This window comes from Gordionus sp. m RMFG-2023, chromosome 3 (genome assembly GCF_954871325.1).
Source record: "Gordionus sp. m RMFG-2023 chromosome 3, tfGorSpeb1-WG-v2, whole genome shotgun sequence".
Classification (NCBI taxonomy): Eukaryota; Metazoa; Nematomorpha; class Gordioida; order Chordodea; family Parachordodidae; genus Gordionus; species Gordionus sp. m RMFG-2023.
Window position 1 is genome coordinate 18,314,584 of NC_088777.1, and position 12,793 is coordinate 18,327,376.

Here is a 12,793-nt window from a genome sequence, read left to right on the forward strand (position 1 = left end):
ATTTAGATATATTTAAAAAAATTTCCAAGGTCCGACCCGACCTGGACCAAATTTTTTTTAAAAATATTAGGCCCGGCCCGATTAATTTAAATAGAATTAGCGGGCCGGGCCTAACTTTGCAGATCTCTAGTTCTCAGTCTTCTCTCCATTCTTTCGAGAACATTTCCCCCTTTAAACACCGTCATGTTTTATTTTAATTCATTCATATACTCAAAAATAATTTGAATATTATTCACGATTAATAATATAAAAATTTCATTTATGAAGGAAAATATTCGTGCCTAAAGGGTATCTTATATAATATTCATTTTCCCATCAACATCAGAAGTTTAACGCAAATCCATTCTTTACAATATTATTCGAGAATTTGACATTTATATGACTTAATTTACCCGTTACGTCCAAAAAATAAATCTTAAAGTTTTATAACGATTATTTATTTTCTATTCTATCAATTAAAACCATATACAGATTTAGATCAAAATTGGAAACTATTTTTTTAAGATAATTTATGGAAAAAATACACCCCTTTAAAATGAATCTGGCAACTTTGGTAAATAAAAATTATCAAATGGTCAAACATAAATAGGCAATCCAATATCCAGTGGCGTAGCTACGGGGGTGGTTTTCGGGTTTGGACCCCTCCCTGTGCAAAAATTTTTTTGAGATTATACGTTCAAAAGACTTAAAAGTGATTTTATATGAATTATATTTTTCTGGTTTTGATGTTTGTGGAAGGATATTACATTACTATTGAAATTATTCTGGATAGTATTATTATAAAGTCATTGAGAATAATCTACTAAATTATATAACATATTATTGATGCATTTAAAAAATATATTTATTATATATTATCGAAGATAAGGTTATGATATGTAAGATAAACCAGGCCGAAGGCCGAGCAAAAGGGCCGAAGGCCCGTTAAAGGGAGTCTGGGGGGCGAAGTCCCTTAGCTTTTATATGTATGGACCCCCTCTAAGGAAAATTCCTAGCTATGTCACTGCCAATATCATATTTTATACAACTTCGTTAAAATAAATTCTTCTATCATTTAGATTTTAAAAAAGGTTAGCTATAAATGATATAATTCTCATTAAAAATGCCCACCTGAATATTTTATACTAAAAAGGTTTTCACGTAATATAAGTCTTTAGACGATATCTAACATTTTTTGCCTACATGCTTTTACGAATTTATAATGCCAATATACATATAAATTAGAAATTATAAAGGACTGAGAAATTTTTTAAATATTTTTTAGTTTTTAAAAATAATATTCCTATAGTATTTATTTCAAAAACCTTTAAAAAAACTAATGAACTTAAATAATTTGAATCAGTTGCAATTAAAAAAAGTATATTACTAATAGAAGTTTTATTATAATATTTAAAAAAAAATAATAAAACCTATTTATCAATTTTTCTTTCTGGTCAGAAAAACTTACGAATTGATCTAAAGCCTTTTTATTGACGTGGCTGTATTTCTTGAGATCACGATTGACTTGCTCAAGTTTTTTGAAAAGCTAAATGAATAATATTTTTAAACAAAAATTTATAATAATAAAAAAAGACATAAATTTATGTTATAAAGGGAGGAAAATAGAAAAATTATGCCGAAAAAAAGAAGAACGTTATAAACAGGTTTAAAACTATATTTCCTATCCCTTATAACATACTGAACTAAGGGTCAAACTGGCTATTAATATATAATATAAATAAAACTATTATATATATTATGGCCTTCGCTAGAAAGTGGGTGCCTAAATTTAAGTTGAGAAGGCTGTAGGCTGCATATATAGAAAGCGCGATATCTCTACACATAGCTATATAATTCACTTAATTTAAAACATCTCATATCATCGGATAACGATTTCGCGCTTACTCTAAACCTATATCAAAATTTATAATTTTATGTAATGTTCTAGAAAGGATGTTTATTAAAAAAAAGTTACATTTAAACATAGAGTAAAAGAATAATTCTTTGATTAAAAAATTTAAATTTTGGAAATAATATATATAATTTTATAAACTTGTTTGAGCGTCAGGTCGCGATATTTATCAAAAGCGTCTGAAGGAAGGGTGCCTAATGATAAGCGAAAAATAGAAAATATATACTTATTAATATAGTTTTTTTTTAAAAAAAACACCTATTTTACTACGTTTAACAAGTAAATCAAGTCAACAAGTTTTTGCCCAAATCAAATAAACGCTCATCGTGGTCTAGAATTGGAATGCCCATCGAAATTTTCAAAATTCTTGAGTTAAAGTGGATTATTTATTCCAAATACATATAAAAATAAAAACTGAATTAAAAAATATTAATTTTTGTCGCTCTGTCAATTTTGCGCTATTTGCATACAACGATGTGATTTTTGCTTCATATGCATGACCTATCCTATTAACTTATTTAATCATGTGTTATATTTCCCTTCTTTTTTAATTTTTGCTTTCCATATTGATCGTAAAATATATTTTCATTCCCTATCTATTCCCAAATTATTTTAATGTCAAGGTAAATTTTTATTATTTTATAAGATTCTTAATATAGTTTTTTTCATGTGTGATCTGTAAATAAAGATATTAAAATTGAATTTAAATTGTACGTAATAAAAAAAATTGATAAAAATTTAATTTTTATATCTTTATTTAATGAGCAAGTAATGCTAGATAAAAAAAATTGATAATTGTTCTTAGAAATGGGTGAGACCTATATTAATAATAAAGATGCTATAAAAAGAGCAAGGATTGTTCATAATGATTCGAATAAATGTATATTTCAGTGTCACAAAAAAGCTAATGAAGATCAGAGTAAAATTTTTCATGAGGCTTTTTGGAGCTTAGCTGATAAAGCTAAGGGTTCTTTCTATAGTAAATTTTAGAGGCGCCGATCCACATATTTTTCACCAATCTGATATTGGTACAAACCCGATCCGATATTTATATTGATTTTTCACCACCCCCCTTTGAAGCAAATGTAATTAAGAAATCAATATTTTTTATGCAAAAGATCGAATTATGCATTTAATTTAATTTTTTTTACTACAATAATTAAAAAATGTTTACGGATATTGGTGGTATAAAATGAATTTTCCATTATTCCTCCCCGTGAAATTAGAATTCCGCAAAATTATTTGTCCTTTGTAAAATATTTCCATAATTCAGATACCATATTTAAAAAATTCTTTTATTTAAAGTATAAATAATAAAATTGGCGTTAAAGATTTAAAATAAATAAAACTTTGGGTGTTCCTTTCTATTTTTATAAAAAAAAACTTTTAAAATGCTATAAATCTATTTTAAAAAAAAATAAAATTTAAGGGGTGTTGTGCATTTGATTGTTTGAAAAAAAATTATTTAGAAAATATTATAATGTAAAATAAATATACATAAAATAAAAAAAAAGTAAAAAAATCGGTACAGGTATCGGCCTGATCCGATATTTAATATCGGCCCAGCCCTAGTAAATTTATTGTTCGAACTCATGTATGATAAGAACAAAAAAATTTAAAATTATAAAAACTATTCATATTTATATTTATTCGAAGTGGAGAATGTTAAAGTTAGAGTTTGCAAATAATTTTTTTACAAACACATGTAAATAACTTATTAGTTTTTATTTAAAAATTCATACCAAAAATACTGGAACTGATTTGACTCATAAAAATGGTAAAAATGTTGGAGATAAAAATTTCATCATTCAAAACATAAACACCATTCCAAGAGTCTATTCATATTAGAGGCAAAAAGATCCTTCAAGGGGGAACTTTGAGGGAGGCCTCAATTATAAAATAGTTTATGATTTATATTCTAAAAAATGTGATAAATTATCATGAATTTCTGTTAAAGATCATTGCTACATGAATAAATTATAAAAATAAAGATATAGTGTTAATTTCGATAATTTGAAGTTATTATTTTGAATTTATTTATATGGAACATTTTGAACATAAAAAAATAATCATAAAATATTTGCTTCACTTGCATTTTAATTTTATCAAATAATTTAAAATTTTTGAGCAAAAATCTTTTAGGCTATAATTAATTAGCAATATGATAAATTATCTCTGAAATATTTTAATTAAATTGATCAATAAGTTTTTCCTATATTTGATTTTAATGTTGATTTTTTTATTTTAAACATTTGCACAAGTGGAGAACTCCAATTCTAGACCAACAATAATAAAATATAATAAGAAGATAACTTTAAAGGAACCATACATTATAATGCGCTTATAACATTTCGCAAGGGGGGAACAGAAATTAATTAATAAAAGCAGGAAACATGGTAAACTATAAGATTTCTAGGACAATAAATTAAAGGCAGATGGAAAACGTTTTGTATTTATTTTCATTGTTTTTTTAAATTAACGTAATCTTTATTGGACTAATATTGAATGTGTATATAGTTCAAATACCTCGATTCAATGTTTCGGTATTAACGTTTTACTGCTTAGAAATTTCGGGTGTTAAAAATCTTATACAAGTAAAAATTTTCCAGTTTAAAGAAAATCAAGGTTTTAACTGTAAGTCTAAAATGCTAATACAAGTGGTTAAAAATTATGGGCAAAATTTTTTCTACACCAATATTGAGTTACATTTTTTAATATTTCCTAATATTATTTCTCTCCTTTAATTTATCACTTCTTTTCCTTGTTTTTGATATACACAAAAGAGTGGGATTAAGTATTGTACCTAGTTCCCTGATTTTGGTGATACACTCTTCCTTCTTTTTCAAGAGTAGACTTTGTTTGTTGCTCATTTTTTCGAGATCTTTAGCGTCGTCATTAATCCTGTCCTGAAATTCCTTCTCTTTGCTCTACAATTATGTGGACACATAACAAAAAAATTTATTCACACAATTTGCAAAAAATAAGATAAAGTTCCTATATTATAACTAGTAGAAACTCTTTATAAATAGTTTTTAAATTACTATCTATTTATACATAAACGTATAATTGACAACATATATAAAAAATTGCACCCAATTCCGCTGGTAGGATTTGTGCTGATGATATTAAATAATGTAAAATAACTGAGCTTATAAATAAATATTTTTCTAATAAAATATTAAGATTGCGAAATGACCTTGGCATTTTCATATTCGGAAGCCAGCTCCCGCTGCACGAAGGCCAGATTATCATTTGACTTTTCCAACTCGGTGCTCCTTTCCGTGATTTCTTTGATTTTATCAGTCAAATGTTCACATTCCTGGTTGAGCTCGCAAAGTTTGAAATTTCTTTCCTCCCAACTGATTTCGTTCATGGCGTTGATCAATTCGTCTTTACGTCTCATCAGATTATTGGTCAGATTGCTTTCGATCTTGTTCTTTTCGGCTTCAAACTGGGATGATTGATTGATGAACGAGTAACAGTTAAAATAATGATTTTAAAAAATTGAACAATGATCATGATCCTCACTTCCCCCCTCCCCATCTAATGAAAGACGAAAAACTTATGAAAATGTGTTGTGTCGAGTTGACAGTAGAAAATTGGAGCCAAGTTTGGTCATAAAAATAGACTCAAAACTGAGTTGAGTTATGAACTCAGTTTTTAAACTCGAGTTGACTAGAGGACGAGTATTCAAATTAGTTATTAATTAACAAAATATTTGTTCAATTCTTCAATATTTTTTTACTTTAGACTTCCAATTTAAGTCGTGAATACTAGTTATATGCTTGAGTCGACTAGAGGACGAGTATTTCAAATAGTGTATATTAATATTTTTATTAACAAAACATTTATTCTGTTCTTTTTCAATATTTTTTTTTACTTTTGACTTCCAACTTGAGTCGTGAATACGAGTTATTTAAATTACTATTGTAGAATTATTTACCAAACAACATTTGTTATGTTCTTATTCGATATTTTTACTTTAGACTACCTCGAGGCGTCAATACGGACTCAATAATGAATATAAATCAAAATCGATTTTTACCAATTGTTCATATGTTTTGTTAAATAATAGTGATTATACTTTTCGGTCAAAATTTTATATTAACATTTTTTTATATATCATTTTAATGTGACATTTTTTTTATTCACTTTGTATTTAAATTTAATCGGTGAAAATTTTATATTAACATTTTTTTATATATCATTTTAATGTGACATTTTTTTTATTCACTTTGAATTTAAATTTAATCGGTGAAAATTTTATATTAACATTTATTTTATATCATTTTAACGTTGCATTTTTTTTTAATACCAATTTGTATTTCACACATAGTTATTTTTTTATTGTTTAAAAAAATATATATAAAGAGAAATTGTTTTTGTTGAAAGGGATAATAAAAAATGTAATTTATCATTTAAAATAAAATGTAAATTATGATTAAAAATAAAATAAAATGTAATTATGATCAAAATAAAATATGAACGAGGATTTAACACAATTCCTACAGCTTTTATAATCTTTATTAAGGCTTTTATCAGAATTGAGAATAAACATTATAATCTAATTTACCCATATACTTTATCTCAACAAGTTGTCTATTGTAAAAATGGTGGGAGGTAAAGATATTTTTATTTGTAGTTCTGACATATTTTTTTTACTTTGATGGAAATGACAGGAAAATGATTTCAAAGCTATCAAGATTAATTAGAAAAATATTTACATTTTCAGGAACTAATGCTTCTTTTCTAAGAGGATTTAGCATTGATAGAAGGTTTTGGGAGAAAAGAATGCTTGAATCGAAAAAGTGGATTGTTATTCTTACATTATAATTTATAAATAACATCAAAATAAATAGATTTTATATTATTAACAATTAACTTATTTCACATTTTATTTGATCAAAAAAATTCCTTTAATTGAATACTGTATTCTTAAATAATAAAATATTTAGAAGGTATCTGAATATTTTGCAAGTATAACTAAACCATTATATAGGAAAGACAAACGTGCGTTAATAATGTTTTTAAACATTGGGGAGGGAAGGTATAAATTTTTATCAAAATATTGAGCAGACAGGTGAATTTTTTTTAACAATCCTCACTTGGCCTCACCTTTTTCAAAATATATTTCGTTTTTTATTTCCTTTTTAGCTACTTTTTATATAAATTTTTAGTCATTAATGGTTAATAACAATTAAGATATTAAGAAAATCCCCTCTTCTTTATAAATAATTATGTGTAATAGATTTGAAAATTAGGTAATGTAATCATATTTTAATATATATTTAAATATTTCACTTAAGATGATCTAATAGTTATTAATAGTGTAATTGTGATGTAATGGGTTTAAATCGTTGTGGATAATAGGAACTATGATCATTATTAATCTTATATCATTATTTAGCATTTTAGAATTAATTTCTTAAAACAAATTTTTCTTCTAATTTAGTAATTATAATATAAGGGATGTGAACAGAACAACACAAGCCCTTCGAATATTTAATATTTTACTGAACCCAAACTCGAACTTTTTTTTAAAATTTATGGTTCAGGGTTCAAATAACTTTTTAAAAATATTAAATTTTTATCTATTTTAAAAAATATATTTAAGATAATAAACCATGCATTATTTAAAACATATAATATAATTTTTATTATATTTTAGAGTACTCCATTTTATGTAAAATAAAAGTAAGACCAAAGAAAAGAACATAATCACAAGGCAAATAGCTTTATTAAATGTAAATTTCAATGCACTGTCAAAATTAGGCATAAATAATGGATACTCGATATTGGAAGATATCTAATTCGCTTATATTCCAAAATGATAAATTATTATGGTAAGGGCTAATAAAAATCTGATTTTCAATTATTTTTACTAGATTCTATAATTCTAAATTTTTCTGGACCAAGAACCCTGAATACAATCTTTATTTTTAGAAGGTTAACAGCCCTTTATAATATAATAATATAAATAACATAAGAAAAACCCAGTTATTTAAGGATAAACAACACTTTAAAGTTGATGGGCCATCCCATTTCTTTTTTTCGTCAAAAAATCCACTGTCTTGATGTAAGCTCTCTCACTCGGAAAGCTTGAAGTTTATTGAGCGAGAAAATCCTTTGTAATCAGTGACAAGGCAGGATTGATAACGATTTTTTGCTTATCAATCTAATGTATTAGTGGAAGGTGATGCGATATGTTCATTGAGACAATCTTGGATCTAATCTCTCATAAGGTCTGGAAATTCACCTCTCTAAAAATTATAAAATAAATAATATTTTAAATTACTTTCTCAATTTGTGATTCAAACTAATAGAATACGGCTATGCATCCATATCATCAAGAGAAAATTCATAGACATTCGATTTATGTGATGAAGAACCAAAATTTTTTATAGAATAATTTAAATTTTTCCATATATTCCTCCTTACTATATTTAATTAAGGAGTATAGTTGCGACATAATTGTGCTTACATAGCTTTTATATTTTGCACATTTTTCAACATTTTATTGGCTGCATTTTTAATGGCATCATCATTCTGATTTATTATTTATTTAGCATCTCTAAGTGCATTATAAAGATTTTGGATTTCCATCAAATAAATCGAAGGTCTACAAATTTTCTCTTGATGATAGGGATACACAGCAGAAAGTAATTAAAAATAATTAATTAATTATAAATTTTAGGGAGGCATTTGAATTTCCTGTCCTTACGAGAGATGAGATTAAGAATTATCTCAATGAACAAGTAACATCACCTACTAGTAGTGGCGTAGCTAGGAATTTTTCTTAGAGAGCCTGGGTGGCTTCGCCCCCCAGATCCCCTTTAACGGGCCTTCGGCCGGGTTTATCTTACAAATCATAACCATATCTTCGATAATATATAATAAATATATTTTTAAAATGCATCAATAATATGTTATTATTTAGTAGATTATTCTCAATGATTTTATAATAATACTATCCAGAATAATTTCAATAGTAATATAATATCCTTCCACAAACATCAAAACCAGAAAAATATAAATATTAATGGTATTTATTTGATATAAAGTCACTTTTAAGTCTTTTGAACGTATAATCTAAAAAAAATTTTGCTCTGGGAGGGGTCCTAACCCAAAAACCACCTCCGTAGCTACACCACTGCTGCCTACTACTAATGCACTAGATTGATGGGGAAAAAATAGCGTTGTCCATAGTACCTTGTTGCTGATTACAAAGGTTCTTGCAACAAACTTAAAGCGTTCCGAGTGAGAGAGCAGTCAGCAAGGCAGTGGATTTTTTGATGAAAAAAAGAAATAAGATGGCACCATCAACTTTAAAACATTGTTTATACTCAAATAACTGGGATATGGATATAGGGCGCTAATGCATATTTTCTTATGTTATTTATAATATTATATTAAACATTTATTATTACTTAATTAGAAACAAAATATTTATTTTTAAATATATCCAGGCCGGGCCATATCTTTTAAAACCAAATATTTGAAATCGCCATTATTAGCTATAAAAATCAAAAATAAATAAAATATATTTAAAAAAAATCAGGGCCGGGCCGAAATTTTTTTTAAAAAATAATCGGGGCGGCCATACAAATGGTATCTCTGCAGGTCTCTGATATATATATATAAACGAATATAGAAAGTGAACAATTTGTTAAATTTCTTATTTTCGATCGAAACTTTTAATAAAAATCTTATTCTATATTTGAAATTCCTAACAGTAATAGCATTGCAAAATATGTATAATTGAGGCGAAAAATATTTTATACCCCTAAGCTATTTAAATTATTTTATGATAAAATGTGTTTTTAGGTAAAAATGAAAAATTTTTACACCACAATATTGATAGTTTCAAGTAAAAACATAAAATATTGAAAAAGAACAGAACAAATGTTATTATTATAATATACACTAGTTTAAAATATTCATCCTCTAGTCGACTCATGTTCCCGATTCAGGTTCAAAACTCGTGTTCACGGTCGACCTGAGTTGACGATTTACAAAAGTGTAATAAATTTGATTTTCGGTATGATAAAGGAGTAAACTTACATTTATTTCATTTGTAAAATTAACAACATTGTACAATATATAATTTTTTATCTTTTCGTCAGATTATGGAGAAGTAGATTGGGTTAATTAATGAGTTACTAATAGAGGGCAAATTAGATGGGGTATTTCAAAAATAATCTAATTTATGTTTACTTTTAAATCTTAAATATGGAGAAAATAATTTAATAACAATAAAGAAAAATACCTAATTTCGAATATCGCTATCGTGACTAATATAAATGAACGTAAATAAAAATATTCAGGAGTATTTATAACCCCCTAAATAAAAATTTAGGTGTAAAATATACCAGACCAAATCAAAAACTAGAATTAATAATAAAATTTGTAAAAAATTACTATATTTAAGTGTTATAGCATCTTTTTTTAGATAAAAATTTAACCAATGGGGATATATAAAATACAACCTACAAAAATCCTTTAACCCAATTATAGACTTTTAAAATAAAGTAATTATAATTAATTTTTTTTAAAAAAAGAAAAGCGTCTTAGTAAAGACACCTTACCTTCATCCTATGTGTAAAAGCAGCTTTACCAGCGTCGATGAGGTCCCTTATAGTAGCGTTAAGATCTTCCATCTCGCCCTGGTCAAAGAGTGACAACTGGGACACGAGGTCAGTGCCCATCTCACTCTCGAGTGATTTCTTTTGGTACTTCATGCTAGTCATAGTGGATTCGTGGTTAGTTTGAGATTTTTCCTTCAGTCGATATTTTTTTTTTGAATTCATACAAAAGGGGGATACAAATGAAGAGAAAGAGTAAGAGGAGTAATGGGGGTGGGTAATAAAAGACAAGATTATCACAAAAAGATAGCGAGTATGGGTATTAAAAAGGTTCCATGAGTTAAGATAATATTAGTGTGACCATTCGAATCTGTTCTAAACAGATAAAATATTAATTATTTTTCTTAGTTTTTAAATAATTATAATGAATGATGTATTAAATTTTTTCTAAAAAATGATTATTCGATTTGATTATTTAGTTAATTCAAAGAATCAGGAAAAAAAATCAAATATAGATTAGATTTCGAACTTTTTAAAGGTAAAATAAAATTCAAATTTGATATAAGAATAGAAGAATTATCTCTTATATGTAAAATCATATAAAATAATTTTAAAATGCATTTCAGACAAAGTGATATTTTTTAAATTGGCGGTACATTGGCCTATAAAGTAACCATCGACCATTGTTTCATTCTTTTGGCAACATCAACCTAGTCCTATCCTCGCTACAGATTATAGTCCTCAAGTCGACTGAGGATAGTTTAAATTTAATTTACTAAATTGTGACATAATCTTTTACCAAAAAGTAAATATAATTTAATAGCATGATCATAATCAAAAGAATACACCTTGCATGTTAGAAAAAAAATCAAATTGGGATCCTCTCTTAATTATTAATTTAAAGCTTTATATTAACTTTGAAAGAAATTGATTTTTCGATATTCTGGATCTCCTGTTTCATGAGTTTCATGTCTCCTTTCAATTTTTCGTAGACGTCTTTGAATTTACTATTCTTTATTTCCGTTTTTTGGATCTCGCTCAACACCTGGTTGATTTTACCTGTGAGTGATTAAATCAATAAATAATGTAAATAATTTCAATAAAATGGGGAAAAAAATAATAATAGAATATAAAGATTATTATTTTTTGAATCAATTTTGGAAATCAACGATTTCGTAAATTAGAGTGTTCAAACAATTGAGTACGAGATTTAAAGGGTCCCGTTTGTCCAAATTTATTTTAAATAAACTGGGCAATAGGGAGGCTAGACTAAAGCTTGACGAGGGATAGGGCTAATTAAATATGAGATGATTAGGGTTAAATTTTTTAATATGTCTAGTTTCATAAATATAAAAAGAGGTCACGTGAGTTAATTCCTCCTTCCTAAAAATGGGCCATATTTTGATTCTCAGATCAGTCTTAACAAAAACAATTATATCAAATGACAATCACCTCTTATTAAATAAGAAAAATCTTTACTTATCAGTATTTGAATAGTAAATTCATCATAAATACGTGCTAAACCAATACAATCAGTAAAAAAACCTAAATATTTATTTAAAAAAATGAATTCAATATTCAGATAATGCATTTATCAATGGATGTTTCCATAGGCTTACTTTAAATCATAATATAAATTAATATACATTCTTAAATAAAGAAAGATAAACCTTCGATATCGTTTATTTTGGTTTTATGATCCCCGAAAGCTGCCTCTTGTTCTTTGAGTTGATCCAACAATTCTGTTTTTCCTTTTTGCAATTCCAGCCTAGATTTCCTGGTGTCATAATAACCCCCCGTTAAGGCACCTCTCCTGCTAACCTGATCGCCTAATTCAAAGTATGAACAAAATATAATATTATTTTAAAAAATAATATAGTAACCTAGAAAGATATTGTATTTATTCATGAGACCTAAAGTCCTATAGGGCCGGCCCATTACCCAGAAAATTATCAATAAAATATTGGTCTGGCTCGAAAAGCATTAATACTATATCTTTTTCGTATTCTTTCTTTTTTGATTGATTGAATATCAATATCACAATTAAAGATGAATTTAAAAAATAAGAAGTTTCTATAAAAAATATCAGAAGGAAAAAATTTCATATTTTTAATAAATTGAATAAAATAAATAGTCATAAATTATCAGAGTTTATAACGGAATATTTAAATTAAACGCAAAACACTAGAATTATAAATAAAAAAAATTTTTTGAGTTTGAACATATATTTCTTAATTTCATTTTTTTAGGATCCAGTTTCTAAGATTGATCCATTTTTATTTAGCTATATATAAAATGTACTATTCCATTTTTTTAAATC

General features: G+C 26.2%; 1 protein-coding gene across 1 annotated transcript in view; it reads right to left on the minus strand.

Moving 5' to 3' along the window:
- Window positions 1-12,793, minus strand: part of LOC135927583 (structural maintenance of chromosomes protein 3-like) — a 64,078-nt gene that overhangs the window by 15,904 nt on the left and 35,381 nt on the right. Inside the window, exons 16-22 of the mRNA XM_065463665.1 lie at window positions 12,144-12,302; window positions 11,390-11,532; window positions 10,477-10,668; window positions 5,088-5,342; window positions 4,695-4,818; window positions 2,033-2,085; window positions 1,410-1,525 (exon numbers count right to left, since the gene is read on the minus strand). Of these exons, the coding sequence (XP_065319737.1) occupies window positions 1,410-1,525; window positions 2,033-2,085; window positions 4,695-4,818; window positions 5,088-5,342; window positions 10,477-10,668; window positions 11,390-11,532; window positions 12,144-12,302 (1,042 nt within the window). The remainder of the gene's footprint in view (window positions 1-1,409; window positions 1,526-2,032; window positions 2,086-4,694; window positions 4,819-5,087; window positions 5,343-10,476; window positions 10,669-11,389; window positions 11,533-12,143; window positions 12,303-12,793) is intronic.